The sequence below is a fragment of the Zootoca vivipara genome, chromosome 13 (assembly GCF_965207765.1).
Source record: "Zootoca vivipara chromosome 13, rZooViv2.hap1.1, whole genome shotgun sequence".
In the NCBI taxonomy this organism is placed as follows: Eukaryota; Metazoa; Chordata; class Lepidosauria; order Squamata; family Lacertidae; genus Zootoca; species Zootoca vivipara.
In genome coordinates, this window is record NC_142596.1 from 4,779,350 (window position 1) to 4,797,775 (window position 18,426).

Genomic DNA, 18,426 nt, shown 5'->3' on the forward strand with positions numbered 1-18,426 from the left:
CAAAGCATTGTTTTCAGCTCCAAACACCAGCCGGTAATCAAGACTCTGTTTACATGTAACTTTCATTTCCTTACAGACTTAATACCTGATAAGCCAAACAGTAGTTGCACATTCTTGATTTCTACATCAAACTTGTCATATGCTTTATCCATGATCTCTTCCAGTGATGTACTTGAGGTATGGTGGTTGCCTTGATTGATGCTGTTCAACTATTGAATAATCACTTTTCATTATTGTTTAGAACATATTAGACACCTCATTTTCACAGATTCATCTTTCATAGTAGTAAGATTAATCAGCGGACTATTTATGGAATGATTTTTTTTAAAAAAATATAGGTTCATTAACTTAAAATACTACAAATGACCAGTGAAACAGTCTTCAGGGTTAGTCAATTATCAGAGTTCACACACAAAAATGACAGAACTCTAAAGGAAGAGGAACAGAGCACAAACCCCAAGGCTCAGGTCATGTAGGTTATGCACTAACAACACCCACTTCTCCATTTTAAAAGTAATTAAATGAAGAGACCTGTTAAGCTTTGATCTTTAGAAACCTAAGGATTATATACCTGAAAAGTACCAAAGTCCAGAATTAGAAGGTTGGATTTTTCATGATGGAAACCAGTCTGTGGTATCAGAAGATAAGAAGGTTTCAGATTAATTCTCAAGTCAAGGACTTTGCGAGTTTCAATAATATGTGAAAGCCCTAAAACACAAAACAAAATGAAGATATTTTTAAAAATCTTGGTGTGCAGTGTAGAAAATGGTGCAGGCTTTAAAACATTCTAGTCTTAAAAAGATTCTAAGATTTAGCTGTTAAACAGCATTCAAAAGGTCATTTGGTCAGTCTTCTGTAGTCCCCCTATGTACAGTGGTACCTCGGTTTAAGTACAATTGGTTCCTGAAGTCTGTACTTAACCTGAAGCGAACTTTCCCACTGAAAGTAATGGAAAGTGGATTAATCCATTTCAGACGGTCTGTGGAGTACTCAACCTGAAGCGTGCTTAACCTGAAGCGAACTATCCCATTGAAAGTAATGGAAAGTGGATTAATCCATTCCAGATGGGTCCGCGGAGTACTTAAACTGAAAGTACTCAAACCGAAGCGTACTTAAACCGAGGTATGACTGTACAGTAATCAAGAGAACACGTGTTTCTGGAAAGATACCTGTGGCAGTCCTCTCTTTAATTTCTTCTAGCTTAGAAAGAGTGGCTGTTGTTAAGCGTTCAAGGTCCATGCCCTTGCTTGTCTGGAAGAATTCCACCATTGCGTTTATTGTTCTCTGCAAAAGAAAATTTTGTTTATGCAGTTTTCGTAATGGAATTGCAAATACATGAATAAAAAATACAGGACTTCAAGAGAAAGAAACACTGATTGTTAATCATTACTGAACAATACTCACTGCATCATATATAATTTCCACAGGCTGTGACTCAACAAAGAATCTCTGATCTGCAGTACTGTCTTCTGGATTTGTCTCAAATTCTATATTAAGCAGAGATGATCTTGTGTCCCCAATGGAAGCCACAAGTGAAGGAACAATGTTCTGCTGTCTCAGACCGGTTACATACCAGTGTTCAAGCTTTGCTTCTACCCTGCAAGTTAAAAGTTGACAATCTGAATGCAGAACTTATACATGCAGTTAAATATTATTGAATATTACAGGGACTAGACTTGGCCATACAAAATCAGGTGTAAGGCATAACAAAATCAGAAAAGAATTTGGCAGAGCACCACTTTTCTGAATGTGTGTGTCTGTACGTAACATCAGTTTAAGGAATAATGTAATGGTATGTACAGATTAACAGAATATGAACCATTCGCTTTCAGTTAGTCCACCATGCCCTATTTAGACATAGAACTGCTCTTCTGGGTTGAGCTCAAAATAAGCTAATTTTGGTTAACAGTTACAGCCAGCTGTGCACAGCACTAATTGGCTGAAATTTGTGGTGTCAATGAGCCTCCACACCTCTGCCCCCAAAACTTAAGAGGTTGTCCTGTTTCCTTTTGTTCTTTTAAAATAGAATGAGAATACACACAATGAGGAGAATATACATATCTAATCCTTTTAAAAGGTAAAGAAAAAATGCACAGCCCACCTGAAGCAGGAGGGATGGCAAGCCTATGCACTTAACTGTGAATCAAAATTCATGGCACATATATCTGTCTCTGCTTTGAAAAGAATAGATATAAACTGAGACAGAATCCATTTTTAGGTTTCATCGTAGTGTCATCCTGATATATCCTAACAAGTTATAGATGGGTTTCAGCACCCCTCACACCACTCATTTTAATTGCAGGTACTAGACTTGAGAAGTTTCATGTCTCTAATAAACGCTGTCCAAAAAAAATCACTAGTTTAAAAAAAGAAACATGAAACAGATAATTTAATTTAATATTTCTAATTACCCTTCACTACAAGGTCCAAGGTCGGGTTACAGCAATGTAAAAATGCAGTATTAAAATCAGTTAAAACAATTTACAACCAAAGGACTGGATTAGTTTTACTATGTGCCATCAACCATGTACCACTACCACAACAGACACTTACTTAAGGGCTTGTGCTCCTGGTCTCTGTGATATTTTAGTGCTTAAATCAATTATCTGGATTTTAAGAGTGTCTGGAACATTTCTTTCTTCTTTAATTGTAAAGGAAGTGCTTAAGAGTTTCAAGGATACCACATGGGCAACATACTAAACAGAAGATATAAGCAGTAAAGAAAGTTAGCCACAAATTTCATTGTCCACTGTACTCATCAATGTCTATTTAATCAACATATATACAGCAAAGTATAATGTTAAGACAAAACTAGTATTTAAAGGATTCTTGAAAAATATTAATTACTCCACAGTTTTCTCCAATGGCTGGACAAGCTGAGTTCCAAGATGCAGCAAGACTTTCTTGATGGCAAACTGCGCTAACTCTTCTAATGCATGTGTAGTTTGGGTCAGGGATGAACCAAATTGCAAGGTGGGATGACTCCAGTCTTTCACCAAGCACATGTCTCAAAATATCAGCACAGTACTAACAAATTATCATTGGCAAATGCTCCATTTTAGAAACCATCTCCATTACATTATTCTCCCAGAACATTTAGCTTAAGCCTAGGCCTCTATCATCTGGCCTAGCCTTTGCCTAACTATGTATGGGTTGTGCCCAGAATGGTGAGGGGTCTAGAAAGTCTTATGAAAACAGGTTGAGGGAGAGAGGTATATTTAGCATGGAAAAGAGAAGGCTTAAAGGAAGACATGATTGTGGTCTTGAAATGCCTTCAGAGCAGTTATGCAGAACATGTTGCTCCAGGAGGCAAGGACTAAAACTGATGGGAGGAAATTGCAGGGAAGCAGATTTAAGTAAAGCATTAGGAAAAAAAACTTACTGAGAGTATGCACTCTTTGACAGTGTAACAGAATACTTCAGGCAGTAACGAGCTCACTGGAGGTATTTAAACAAAGGCCAAATGAAAGGATGCTGCAGTTTCATTGAGAAAGGGGATGGCAGGGTGGATAAAAATCAATGATTTTTAAAAAAAAATCAAAAAAATCGGATTTTTTTTATTTAAATCGATTTTTTTGATTTAAATTGGATTTTTTTAAATAAAATGCTTTTTGAGGAAAATATATATTACCATCCAAAGGCTATTCCATCATGAAATAAAGATTAGTTTTTTAATTATGTAGAATAAGGTTGTATATGTTTAATTTTTTGGGTAAATAAATTCCATTAATCCATTCACAATGTCATGCTCTTCCAGAGGTTTTTGTAAGATTATTGGGCAGTTTCTCTGCCTACAAGATATTATCACAGATACTTGGTTTACTTTTGCAGTTCTCAAAACTGAATTTGACTCAACAGAGATCACATGCCTCTTCTTCACAGCAAAAATGTTATAACATGAACAGAGTTGAGAAAAAGACCTTAATCCTATTGTTCTACAAACCTATGAATACAGAAACAACCCCTTCAGTGCTAACTTTCAAGAAGTTCGGTGAATAGAATAGAAACAATATTTTTCTGATTGTTTGGAGTGGACAGTATTTAAGTTTTTCATTTGTAGGCTGGGCTGACAGTCTAAGTTTCTTAAAATATATATATATATTGTTTTTGTTTAGCCAAATTAGTTAACAAACATGGATGTTTGTTTAAGCAAATAACATATGCTGTAATGTTATTGTTTCAGTTGAATAAATCTATTTAAATTGTTATTATTAAGGTAATGATTATTTTTCTCCTTCCTAAGTACAACAGTAAAGTTGTCCAAATATGAATAACCCATTAAACTGGGGATAAAAAAACTAATATGAAAAGTTGTTATTCTAAAAATATTCATCTACTTGCATATTAAAGTTATACCAGCAAGAATTAGTCTTTATGTAGAAAACTATTATTTAAATCAAGCCTTACTGACTAGTGATTTAAATCGTGATTTAAATCGTGATTTAAATCAGATTGATTTAAATCAAATCCACCCTGGGGGATGGACTAGATAGTTCCCAAAGTCCCTCTCAACTCTATTAGCCTACTTCCCATTCAGTGGCCCTGAACCATTTGCCAGTGACAAAGCACCCAGGCTTCAAACTACTTTAAAAGTTAAATTTATCTATTAACCATGGGAGTGCTCGGCCTCTCTTGCATCCATTAAAAAAAATGTTAAAGATTTTATTGATTTACAAAAGTATGAGCATTATAGAGTCTTTTCTACAGATCAATTATATTTTATGTGAGATATTAGTGAGAAGGGGGGAGACTGGCATGGGGACAAACAGAAGAGGACGCCTTCACACCAGTATGACTCTTCTTTATTCACAGCCCAACGAAATAAGAACAAGAACCCCCCCAACAGCATACAAATCAATATGACTAACTTGACCCAACAGTTTCTCTTGGATCCATTTTCATCCAATGTAAAAAACAAAAAACCCTTAGAAGAAAATAATAATTTGGAGGAAAAACAACTGACACACACACACACACACACACACACACACACACACACACAATATTCCCACATTTATTAAAAAGTATAAATACCTTCTTGGGTAAAGATAGATTGTGAGAACTGTCACTATAGCCAATGGCAGTGAAAAGCTTCGCCTTCTCTTCTTGTGTCATGAGATCATCAATAGCTGAACAAATGGTTTGAGATATTGTCATTAGCTACTCATTTCAAGTGCTTGCTCATTTTTACAACACTTTCACATCACTGGCAGTATTTGAAGAAAAGATTCCACTAAAACTTCTACTGAGATTTTATTGAATAGAAACCCTGAATTGCTTTACAAATAGACACGAAGTGTGGGTGTCTCTTGTCTCATTTTTAATGATGTATCCTGATATTATTTCATCACTGAAATTATGACACAATGAAGACCACAAATTTAAGGAAAATATAAGAGCCACTATAGTCAGGAGTATGAAAATTTGTGCAATCCAGGCCATCCACATAAACTAAGCATCTAGTGCAGCAGTTAATTGTAGATGCAAACCTACTTTCAGGAACTGAAAGTTCTTCTTCATCTTTTTTCTTAGATTCCTTCTTCCCCCACAATCCACTAAACCATCCACCACCTTTCTTCTCTCCATCAGTTGATTTCTTTCTCAACAGCTTTTGTCCTGACCTTATAACCTATAAACCGGAAAGTTTTTTTAAAAAATGCATGAAACAAAAATTAGATACACTGTGACATTGCAACCGCCAATAAGCAAAGGATGCACAAGAGATCACTCTTAAGGAAAAACTAGTTTTTTATTTTTTAAGCATTGCATGTTTAAGTGGCCATCCTTTCGCTTACAGAAGACAATTTTTGGCAAAGGATAAAATGGAGATGTTTTACTACTCATAAATAGGCACATGTACAGTAATAGGAGTCTGCAAGAAGAACAAAGGTGAACACCTTACTACAGAATCCTAGTTGTGCTGATGAGAGCAAATCTCAGCCTTTCCCTAGATGTTCCCTAAAGTGTTACACCACTTTAGCCAGAAAGCATAATGGAACAGTTTTTTAAAAAAAATCTGGGAAAGATATAGTGTACCCCCACTTATACAGGGGTTATGTTTTGGGGCTCTGCTATCATAAGCAAAAATTGTGTACGTGGGGAGCACCCTGGGGAGTCCTCCCAGCTTGCAAGGGGACCCTCCCCAGAGCCCAGAGAGGACAGGGAGGGTCTCCTCACAAGCCAGAGGTGCAGCAGGCCTTTCTTGAGGCTGCTCTGCCTCCCCGCCTAACAACTGACAGGCAGACAGATCGGACCAAGTGGAGAGCTGCCTACACTCACTGTGGTCATTTCTTAACTTTTAGAAGCAATGAAAAAAGAAAAAGTAGAGCTTACCTCAGTTTGTGCTTGCTGTCTTACTAAAACAATATTGAACACATCTAGAGCTTTTTCTAAATCCTGGGGAACAAATGCATAAAAGCAACTTTAATGTAACATTTTAATAGGGCAGTTAGCAGCTATTTCAGCAAATCTCATCAATCGGTGTGTATTAGGACCAGTCATGTGCCATCCATTTAATTAAGTCTCATTTAATTAATTCAATTAAGCCATATTTTTTTCTTTTTTTCTTTTTTGTTTCACAGCAAACTTGCTTTGCAGTCGTTTCACAAAGCTGTGCATGGTACTCATACTCGTTAGTTATGTCAATGCACTCAACAATATGAAGAAGAGCAGGGACAGGGACTTTCAGCCCATGGTCAAAACCTAGCCCACCGGGGTCATAATTTGGCCACACACCACACACCTGACATCATGGGACATCAGGTGTGGTGCAGGTACCACTGTGGCTTCAAATGAACAATCAGGAGCTTAAAGTAATCTCCCAATTGTTCCTTTGCTGAAGAAACATGCACAACCCTGTTAGCGGATGACGGCATGCCTTTCTCTAGATTGGGGGAGTGGTCTCTCTTTTGAAAACAGTCCCGTGCTGCTTCTTGAACTTTTGTTTTTTTGAAGGTTCAAAAAACCGCATTCTGAAGTCCCAGCAACTAGACTAGAAAGAAATTGAGAAGTTTTTGTATTTGTGGAGGTGTCACCCCTTCCCCAGTTTATAGCAATGCATTGTATTTACAACACCACACACTCTAGAATCACACCAAATACCTGCAACTGTCTCTGTGCTTCTTCTGATAATTTGGTTTGTGTCAGTTTGCTTTTATAAACAGTTTTATAACTTTTCAGAAGCTGCCTATGATGCCTTATGTTACTCCATGACCACATGCGGCTGTAGCGTCTGATATGAACCTCAAGGATGCTATTTCCTGCATATTTCCACCTGCAAAAAAACAAAACAAAACCACTTATATTTTCAATACAAATGACAAGATGTTGCAACCTGGAAAAATGCTACAGAACAGAGACTGGCAGAAGAATGCAATAGATGGGGTAAGGGGTCTCAAGTTTCAGAGGTTTCACAGGAGCAGCAAGTAAAATACTTTTCTTTAAAGTGGGCTACTGAAGCAAAGAAAGCTTGGAGGGAAACTTGGAGTGGTGTGTGAAACAAATGACAGTCCAGTTCAGGTTGCATTATTTCCAAAGATGCCAAGGAATATAAACTTTTTTGTTCTCGATTTAATTTCCAAAAATCTGAGACAATACATCCATTGTACATACTCAAAATGTTTGAAAATTGCCTGCTGAGAGTCCAATCATGGGTGGGGGGTGGGGGGTGGGGAGGGTTGCAAACTGGGAAGAAGCCACAACTCCTCACAAGAAAAATAAGTATTCCCCCCGTAAGAACAGACTACAACTGACATTTGACATGTATAGGATATGGGCTATACAACATAGGGGAGCATTTAGAGTGGACCAGCTTAGTCATGTCAGGGATGATGAAAGTTGCAGTGCAAAAACATCCGTTGACTCAAGATTGAAGAGCATGTGGCTAGAGGGTGGGAAATCACTCTAGTTTCCAACTTAAGCACAAAACTGTTTAATCTATATATATAAAAATGTTCCCACTGCGTGCACGGATGCAACACCCTTCCTCTGTAACCGCAGAACCAAATTGCATCAAATTAGGACAAAGCGTACCTTGCCCATCAGGGAGGGATCTGGCATAAACATTTTCCCCCCAAAACACACATTTCATACCTAAAATAATGATTAAACACAAAAAGTGGCGCCCAAATTACACATCACCAGCAGAAGCTCTGAAGACTTCAACAGCATCCAATAGAAAGGCGCTGTCACCAGCAAAAGCTCCGAAGGGTGGCGCCAAATAATGACGCCATCAACCAAGCAACTGAAACCACCAAGGCGGCCACCACCAGACAACCCACAGTCAGGCCGGGGCCAAGGAATGGAGATACAGGGCGGAGGCCTCGGCTCACATTTAAATACTAGCCCAAGTCAAGGCTGACATACTAGGCCTTTCCTCTACTTTAAAGCCTACAAACTAGGCCTCCCCTCTACTTTACAGACTAGGCCTTGGATCCACTTTACAGACTAGGCCTCAGCTCTACTTTAAATACTATCCCGAGTGGAGCCCTGGGTGGGGGTGGGGGAGGAGGGGCCCGAATAGGTCATGGGCTGACGTAGGGTAGGGGGAGCCACAGGGTGGGGGGAGGAGGGACGGGATACCTCATGGGTCGCTACAGGATGGGAGTAAACACAGGGATGAGACACAACAACAGGGGGGGGAAGGAAAAAACACATAGTCCAGGGGGGAACGGACACATTCCCCCCCTTCCTGGGAAACAAGGACCCTGAGTCAGGCACAGCAAACAATCATAAGAAAAAAATAATTATTAAAACAACAAATCCAAGGACAAAGTTCATACATCCGGAAAAGCATATTACATCAAAACACTAACCAAAAACAAGTTATGCAACCATTACCATTCAAAACACAAATGACATCAATACTCCCCTCCCCCCCAAAAAAACCCCACAGCAATGTGTGGCCGGGTCAGCTAGTATTGTTATAAAACAGTTGCTACCTATGTGTTGATTTGTTATTATAAGCCAACCAACAGCCTCAAAAACAGGGCAAGATAACAAAAGGGGTAGTAGCAGTAGAGAAGGATTTCAATTTCTTAAAGCTTGCTTTAGAAAAAATGGGGAAAGACCAAGAGAGACCTAGAGCAAATCTGATATTTCTTATGAACACATCCTACTTTATCCCAGATCACCATGTATACATGGTGATGGACACTTACAGCACATACAGGAGTTCTGTTTGACCATCCACATGAAGCACACTTTACGGATGTTGCTAGCTAATTATTCTCATAACTCAGGACAGCTATCTTGCCATAAGCATGTAAGAATATTAAAAAGCAAGAACAACAAATAAAAAGGTCTACAACTTACCATTGTTTGGCATTCTTATGCAGTGGTACCTCTGGTCTGTACTTTCTGTATGGGGCATTTCGAACCATATAATCTATGGACTCCAGAAGGTCGATCATACTAAGGTACTAAACAAATGAAGGGGGACATGGTATCTTACCACCAGGGGATCACAGTATTTAAAGCATTCAGCTATGATAGTAAAGACTGCCATACTAGAGACAAGGCAAAGGTCTATTTAGTTTAAACAACTGTATTGGACACACAAGTATCCCTTTCTTGTAAAGAAAGAAAGGGATAGCCATCACTCAGTATTTGTCCCTGGCACAGAGGTAAGTTGTGTCAGAATACAGAAGTCCTAATTTTTAGCCAACAGATCTTTCTTAACAGACTCAATTCAAACATTATAGAGTGGTACCTCGGGTTGCAGACCCAATCCATTCCGGGGTGCCATTCACACCCCGAAAAGTCAGCAACCCAAGCAGCGCTTTCGCACATGCGCGAAAGTACGAAAGCACGAAGTGCACAGAACGCTTCTGCGCATGCGCATGCGGCAGAACCCGGAAGTAAACATTTCCAGGTCCACCGTGTTCGTATCATGAAAAAATGCAAAGCCCAGCAAACGCAACATGAAGTATGACTTCCGGGTCATACACGAAGTATGGCTTCCAGGCATGTGCAGAAGCAATTTCCGGCACCCCAGACAAGGGCAGTGTGGCGCCGGGAAATTGCTTCTGCCCATGTCCGGCCCATGCCCGGCACACGGACGATCGTCCATGAGAATGATCTGGCCCACGGCCGGAAAACGTTGCTGATGCCTGACCTAAACACGCACACTTCACTGTCAGTCATGTCAGTCATGATGCTGATTGACAGGTAACAACCCACCTGTAAAAGTTGGCCTGCAAGGTGTGGGGAGAGAATGATATGGCCCATCAGACCAAACAGGTTTTCCACCCCTGTCTTTCACCAAATTGGGAGAAAGACATGTTCCTTACTCTAAAAATGCTCAAGAAAAGAGGTTTCACTAGTTAAACGTGTAGTTTTATAACGTATTTATGAGGTATTTGTCCTCATACACATTCTTCCAGAAGTTAATGGCACAAAACTAAAAGGTCATAAAGTTGCAAGCCATCTTACCTGTGGCTTGGTCAGTTCAACTGAAATGCTCTGGACTTCCATGTTCCCATCAATCTTAGGAGTTTGTAGTTCAAGTTCTGCATGAGGGTTAATATACAGCTTTGCAGATGCTGATACTGGTTTAAATACTTAAATGGGGGGAGGGGGAAAAGAGAGAAACAAGTCCTTAAATCAGAATTAGCATAATACTAAGAAAATAAGTTAAAAGCATTGTTGCACTATACAATATACTATAAAAAGTAACTGCTGAAGTAAAGAATTGCTGCCCCGCACTACCAGCAGAGGCAAGAATTGTGTAGCCACAAACCCAAATTCTGTCCTTCACACTTACTATACTGATCATTTGTAGGCTCTTGGCAGGGTGAAGGGACTCCCCTTTTCAACCGCTCCTGTAAATGAGAAAAATAAACCTTTAAACATCTGAAACATGCATATTCAAACTGGTAGCACTGTTAGAAACTGGGGTGGAAAAGCTATTTGCCACATGACTCCTGGAACTTGGGTTGTGGCCGCCAAAACAGAATGTCTAGTTGCATTTTTTTTTAAAAAAAATCAACAACACTTTTTATTTATTTTTGGGCTGCAAGCTTACCACAGGCTGTGGAGCAGATACGCTCAGGCTTTTAGTTTAAAGTCACACACACACACACACACACAGAGAGAGAGAGAGAGAGAGAGACAGACAGACAAGAACTAACACCTCCCCTCTCCCCAGGACTACCAGATGCTCAGTTTCTGAAAGGATGAGCCTTAAGCTAAATAACTGCAAACCCATAATGGGCACACTATATTCTTTATTTCAGTGTGCCCCTCACAAGGAAGAGAAAGGTCCGCCACCCGCCACTATTTCCCCACCTTTGGTGTAACTTTCAGCCAGATTGCTGCAGTGTTCCTTTCCGCAAAAGCATCTTGCATGGACCCGGAGACGTTGCCTTCCCCTGCGCAGTTCCAAATGAATCTCCCTTCGGCACAAGACACCCACAAGCCTACCATGCCATCCCGCCACTTCTGTATGTTGCACTCGCCCTGGTGCCCCTTCAGTCAACCCAAGGATTGGGTATGAGGATTTAACTCACAAGTAAGCACATTAAGAACTGAAATATAATAACTCAAGCTAAATGACACAAGATTTTCCCTACTGTATTTTCCTTCTTCTATAAGAAAATATATTGCAAAGCTGGTAGATTACTGCGGTACCAAGAAACAAATCTGCAGATGTGCAGATGTGAAAGAGAAACATAAAATTAAGCCAAATTAGTATTTCATCCAGGAAAAGGTGGCCATAAATTTATGAATGTTCTCACTTCCCTGTTACTTATAAAATAATGCAATAAAAGAAAGGAATAAATAAAATAATGCAATAAAGGAAAGAGGTTATTTCCATCATGCTATTTGTGTTGTGATTTAGCTCTTATCTCATAACTGTGTTGTTAACACTCTTTGGAATGAGGATATTAGCGATTCAAAAACCAGTTTCCAAAACAAACTGATACTCTTGTTACTGAGATACACTAGAGTTTATATACAGAGATTTTTTAATTAAGGAATTGAAAACAATCATGAATCTAAATTATAAACTGCAATGGGTTCTGCTCACTGTTTGATAAAGTGTTCTTATCATTGAATCCCCAACTTCCTGTTTAGATAGTAGGATCTCATGGCCAGAGCCATATGCCAAAAACATTCAAAAAAAAAAAGCAGAAGCTGTATGTATGCAATTGCTGTTCATATGCACCATCTCTGCAAACTGATTACTTAATATATTAGTCAAATATTTATGTTCCAAAGATTTAGACAGCATTGTTTCTACAAGCTGTGTTAAGGATTTGGAGCCAGACGTTACACCATTTGGTTAATGGAAACTGCGAATGCACTAACTGTTCCTGATCACAGAATCAAAACAAGTAGTTCTGCTTTTCCTTACTAGGTATTGATGATCATTATTTTGTGCTGTTGACTTGGTTTTTATTCTTCTCAAATTCTATTTGCTAGGACTGATTATTTATCAGATAGATATTGTATTGTCCCACCGCATTACTCATGCTGAAGAAGAAACTTGCCATTTCTTCATACACGCTATTAAGTCTATACCACAAAGCATATCTGTTACCAGGAAAATTAAATCCTCTTCCAATGTAAGCAACTACATTATTTTAAGCTATTAGACACAATGCCCTAGGCTACAGTTGGGTCTTTTGCTGACTGAGACAAAGCTCCCTATCTAGATTATAGGTGGAATCACTTCATTGAAATACGGTAGTTCTTTTCTATTGTGTTAGACAATTTCCATCCCAACTCAGCATATTAAAAGTATGTGGACTTATACACAATAGGTCCAGTTTACTGCTCTCTCAGATCTCAGGCATTAATCTTTCCTAACCATGCTTGAGGAGATCTAGATTCTAGATCCTTAAACTGGAGAATCTAGGTACTGAATCTGGATAGAGCTGCATACAAAGCACACACACCCCTCCAAAAAAAAGAACACCGGAGGAGGCTAGTGCAGCCTCGCAAAGATGGCAACCATATGCAAGGCACACAATCAACTAACACTAACTAGAAAAAGAATGCAAATCAAATGTTTTCTTCTTCTTCTTCTGGGAAGCATGTAGAACCTCGACTTACAAAGGCGATCCGTTCCGTGGCGCTCTTCGTAAGCCGAAACCTTCAGTTGTTGAAGCGTCCATTTTGCGCATGCACGAAGCGCGTTTTTGCGCTTTGCGCATGCGCAGAACACGCACACCGCTTCTGCGCAGAACGCACGCGGTGCGAAAAGACTTCCGGGTTTGCTGACTTCGTAAGTCAAAACCTTCAGAAGTCGAGGCATTCGGATGTCGAGGTACCACTGTATTAAAGGCACCCCTGCTATAAGGGATGGGAAGGTTTGGGGTGAGGTTTACAGACAGGAGGGGGTGCGGGTGGGTGGGTAGAGGCTCTAAGTGGGGGGGGGGTAGGCTGGGTCAGCCAGCAACACAACAAGGGTGGCAGCCCCCACGCACAGACTTTAACTTACCAGTATTTCTTCTCTGGAAGCATGATAATACATTTCACTCTCCACATTCCAGTAGGCACTGAGAGAATCAAGACTCAGAAGCTGAAAGAACAAACACATCTCATCAGCTGCTACAATGTACAATATAAAATCTTTCACCAAATACATGAACATCTTACTTTTAAAATGAGAGTGCAATTCTGTCCAAATGTCCAAAAGCAAACTTTACATTAGAAATTACAGTGAATTCAGTAGTGCAGCCATTCACTAGGTATTTTGCACACTTTATCCTAAATCCTAAACTTTAAGAATACCGCATAGCTAAGGCATAAAGAAGGTAGAGAGAAACAGTGAAGTAGTGTGAAATGTTTCCATGCAAAGGTATTTGTTAATTCCTGATAAGCCAGTAAGCATGGTGAATTGTAATGTTGAGATGAAGCCAAGTTTTGCTGAAAAGCAGATTTTCACAGTTAGACTACAGTACTCACAAGGGAGGAGCAGCCTCTACTGTTCAAGTGGGGGGTAGGGACAAGAATACCACAGGTGTAACAAAAATAGCTTTGAATCCTGGTAACTGGTTAACTAAGAAATCAAATTTCTGCTCTTAAACTTTGTATCAGAGACTCTGACCGTACCTTGTAAATGATTTTTGCAGCCTCATTTAAAATGCAAGGAGTCCAGTTTTCATTAGTAGTCTGGAAATAGAAATAATTGAATTTAACTTATGTTTGTTTCATTTCAAACGCTTTGTACGCTATACTACCCACCCCAGGTAGTGGATTCCAGGCATTTCCCAAATGACAAGGGAAAGTGTCTGTGCATGCTCAACAAGGACTAAATCTCAAGACGAAAAGGGTTATTTGGTATGATCCAACTTCTTTCCCATGTTTTGACAGAACAGCATCTTTGAAGAATCCATTTTGAAAGATCAGGTAAGTAGTATAGATAATTTAAAAATATTTTCAATAAAATAATTCCTATATAAACAAGCCCTAAAATTCGAGGGGATGGAGAGCCAACAGAAAGCTAACGCACTATGGGCGGAATCCAGAGTGCAGTAGGTAATCTTCTGCTTGCCAAGGAGTTGTTCTAATCTTCCCTGTTCCATCAGCAGTTTCCTATACATACCCACAAGTTTTCAAGCCCTCCAGAGCAAGGACCACATGAGGAATGGGGGCTTCCACTGGAAGCAATTACTGCTCCCTTCCTCTGAGTTTAAACTCTGCTGATTTCGCATATGAATATTTCCTTCCTTTGGCTCCATTTCCCCCCAAATAAAACTCTGCTGATTTCGCATATGAATATTTCATTCCTTTGGCTACATTTCCCCCCAAATAACCTTCCTTCTTTGCTCCAGAAAAAAATACAAATGACAGATGATTAATTAAGTGGTTTTCATTTGCATCAGCACTGAGGAAAGAGTTGTTTTCTAGACTATTCTGTCTCAGCCAACAATCTAGAAAAATATTTTCTAGGTGGCCTTGGCCTGTTGCATTTTTCCCTGAGGCTACTGAGCAACTAGTAATATTTCATTTTTTCATACATTAAAGCTGAAATCCATGGTTTGTCTTTGATCACACAGCAACCTTATTTCCAGGCTGTATTATACGAAAATCTCATAATATATATTAACATTTCCATTTTACCTTTAAATACAAGTACACATTCCTAAGTAGATTACAATTCTCAAACTAATTTCCTCTTTATTTAATCAAAAGCATGGAAATATGCTTTCTTGGTTTCCCCCCCAAATTTGCTTGAATTCTACCAGAAAACAGTAAGCATTACCAGTAAGCTAAGTTCCCCCAGTGTCACTCCTAAAGAAATTGGTCGGCTAGGATCTGTGATCTAAAAACAATAAAAGTAGGAAATATTATTATATGCAATATTAAACATCTTAGAACAACTTTTGTTTTTGAAAGCCTTACTTACAAGTGTAAAAAAAGAAGTATTTGGGTGATATCCAGTTAAGTAATACCCCATGTAGAACCAATGAAATTAATGGACTTAAGTCTGTTGATTGCCATGGATCTTGTCTAGATTACTATAATGTACTTTCCACATTTGAAGACAATTTGGAGGCATCAATGGGAATTGGAGGCATCCAGTGTTTCTTAAGAATCACTTCCCCCATCACCGCCATACAATCCTTCCCGAAAACAATGGTCTGCTTCAGAGACCCTTCTTAGAGCCTCTCCCCCACCTCCAAATGTGTGGCAGGGCCTGCCCAGTGGTGGCACCCAGAATTAGGTTCATAGGGAGACTCAACTTCCCGCAAGGAGCAAAACCCTTCTTATTTCAGCAGCCTCATGCTGGGCACTGCAACTTCCAACTGCTATTTTTGATCATGGTTTACCTGGATTATTCTAGTGATGTTGTAATTTACTATTTTATTTTGATATTTCTTGAGTTTTGTAAACCAACTTGATTATATGGTTTATTAAATGTTATGGGATTAACAGTGCAAAGGAATACAGTAGAATTAACTTTCTTTGCTAAAAGAAATTCACATTACTTACATCATCCTCATACTTTATATGGATGCTTGTGATTTTGACTTGTACATTTTTTATAACTTGTGTTGCAAGCTTTTCCAAAAATGTATCTTTCTTCTCTTCCTTTGGTTTATCTAAACACATAAAAAGTGCAAGTCAGCCCCCACTGCAAAACTTTCATTTCATTAAAAATTCAAAATATGACACTAAGCAACATTTAATAGAGCCTTACCTCTCACCACTTACAACAGTGAGAGTATTGTAAATACCTTTGCTTTCTAAGATTCCATATTTTTGGGGGGGGGGGGAATTCTGTTTAAGTTCCATATTCTCTACATGGGCCAATTTATATTCATACTTGAAGGCAAGGAAGGTAATAAACTTGATAGAAAGTCAATGCTCTCAGTAAATCACAGGGAATAATTCATTCATAGGAAGAGCCCCCCAAGTGCTGTTGTTTTTACTTAAATTGAATCACATTCTACACAGTACTGATTTCAAGTTCCTATTACGGTATATCTCCCCAGGTTCACTGCCATCTGTAGGAGGCTGGCGGGCCACTGGAATTGGCTCGGCAGGCCAGTTCTCAGCAACAGGCTACCATTAAGACATACTCCACACACAGGTTTAAACAGGCTTCCCCTCCCCATCTCCAGTGCAGCCACAAGGAGACTGTAAACTTTCACTTTTGTTTAACATGTCTGAACATTAGCTCTATAAAGTTGCCTTGTCTCCATAAACCACAGTGAAGACCAAGTACAGTGCTTCAAGGTTCAGACATAACATTAAACCACAGTTACTTAAAAATTGAAGCAAAAAATTCCAATCTGCTCCCTGTAGCAGTGCTAGAAAGGGGGAAAGGAAGTACCTACATCTAAGACTCAGGCGTGTAATGTTAAACCATAGTTCAGCATTACATCCAAACCAGGTCAGTGAGCATTTTGTTCACAGTATCCAGCATTCCCCCAAGTTAAACAGAAATTTGTCAGAAGCCCCTAAACCAGGCAGAGGTTCTTTTGACCTACTTTCAACACATTTCAGATTCAGTTAAAAGAGGGTTTTCCCCCTACATAAAGATACTGTACAATTGTCTACCTCCAAATTAACAGTCAAACACAACAAGTATTTCCCTGACTTACTCTGCCTTGCACAAAACTACACATTTTTTTGCTCAGAAACTTCTTCACCCTACATTCTATGTTGTTTCCTTACCAGCACTTTACAGATCAAAATCACACATCTGCACTGACTTCTACAGCAGTGACTAGACTGTTTTGCAGCAAAAACAACATGAAGCCTTGCTCCACCTTAGAAACCCACAAAATTATTTATGTCTTCATAGACTGGAATCCACTGCATTTGATGTATTTGAACCAAGTCCACAAAAGCTTATGCCATAATATACCTGCTAGTTTCTATTATGCTAAAATTCTACTTCTTCTTGTTGTTGTTTAGTCGTTTAGTCGTGTCCCACTCTTCAGCGCTGGATACATGCTCTAGGCAGGAAGTTGAAGCAATTAAATGCACAAATGTTGTTGTTTAGTCGTTTAGTCGTGTCCCACTCTTCATGACCCCATGGACCAGAGCACGTCAGGCACTCCTGTTTTCCACTGCCTCCCGAAGTTTGGTCAAACTCATTTTGGTAGCTTTGAGAACACTGTCCAACCATCACGTCCTGTGTCGTCTCCTTCTCCTTGTGCCCTCAATCTTTCCCAGCATCAGGGTCTTTTCCAAGGAGTCTTCTCTTCTCATGATGCGGCCAAAGTATTGGAGCCTCTGCTTCAGGATGTCCTTCCAGTAAGCACTCAGGGCTGATTTCCTTCAGAATGGATTTGTTTTAGGTTTGATCTTCTTGCAGTCCACTGTTTTATAACTGTATTAAGGCAGCTTCAGACTTACCTTACCTAGCCAAAGACCCTGAATAATTGTCAATGAGTGGAATGTTGATTATTATCCTAACCAATAGCAATGACCAGGTTAGTGGGGTAAAAGTGGCAGGATCATTAGGTGGGAGTGATCATGCTCTTCTGGAGTTTATTTTACAGTGGAAAGGAGCAACCAAGCATACTAAGACTCAAAATCTAGATTTTAAGAAAGCCTACTTCAGAAAACTTAGGGAAACACTGGGTGAGATCCCATGGACAGTAATACTAAAAGGGAAGGGAGTTCATGATGGTTGGGAGTTTGTTCAAAGGCAGAAATTAAATGCACAACTTCAGGCAATACCAATGAGACGGAAACATGGAAGGTGCCTAAAGAAGCCAGGGTGGCTATCTCAAGAACTTTTAACTGAGTTAAGATTTAAAAGGGATATGTACAAAAAATGGAAAAAGGGGGAAACTACTAGAGAGGAATTCAAACAAAAAGTCAGCATGTGTAGAGACAAAGTCAGAAAAGCTAAAGCACAGAATGAACTCAGGCTTGCTAGAGGTTAAAAGCAACAAAAAAGGCTTTTAGGGCATGTCCGTAGCAAAAGGAAGAACAAAGAAACGGTGGGGTCACTTAGAG

At 39.4% G+C, this 18,426-nt stretch overlaps 1 protein-coding gene across 2 annotated transcripts in view; it reads right to left on the minus strand.

Annotated features, from left to right (window-relative positions):
- The window catches only part of VPS13C (vacuolar protein sorting 13 homolog C), a 116,826-nt gene that overhangs the window by 76,722 nt on the left and 21,678 nt on the right, over positions 1 to 18,426 (minus strand). For both annotated transcript variants that reach the window (XM_060282438.2, XM_060282437.2), the window contains exons 6-21: positions 15,943 to 16,052; positions 15,212 to 15,271; positions 14,059 to 14,118; positions 13,445 to 13,525; positions 10,763 to 10,820; positions 10,432 to 10,559; positions 9,313 to 9,419; positions 7,102 to 7,273; positions 6,334 to 6,396; positions 5,494 to 5,629; positions 5,035 to 5,129; positions 2,554 to 2,696; positions 1,405 to 1,597; positions 1,170 to 1,284; positions 572 to 708; positions 86 to 209 (exon numbers count right to left, since the gene is read on the minus strand). In XM_060282438.2, the coding sequence (XP_060138421.2) occupies positions 86 to 209; positions 572 to 708; positions 1,170 to 1,284; positions 1,405 to 1,597; positions 2,554 to 2,696; positions 5,035 to 5,129; positions 5,494 to 5,629; positions 6,334 to 6,396; positions 7,102 to 7,273; positions 9,313 to 9,419; positions 10,432 to 10,559; positions 10,763 to 10,820; positions 13,445 to 13,525; positions 14,059 to 14,118; positions 15,212 to 15,271; positions 15,943 to 16,052 (1,782 nt within the window). The remainder of the gene's footprint in view (positions 1 to 85; positions 210 to 571; positions 709 to 1,169; positions 1,285 to 1,404; positions 1,598 to 2,553; positions 2,697 to 5,034; positions 5,130 to 5,493; positions 5,630 to 6,333; positions 6,397 to 7,101; positions 7,274 to 9,312; positions 9,420 to 10,431; positions 10,560 to 10,762; positions 10,821 to 13,444; positions 13,526 to 14,058; positions 14,119 to 15,211; positions 15,272 to 15,942; positions 16,053 to 18,426) is intronic.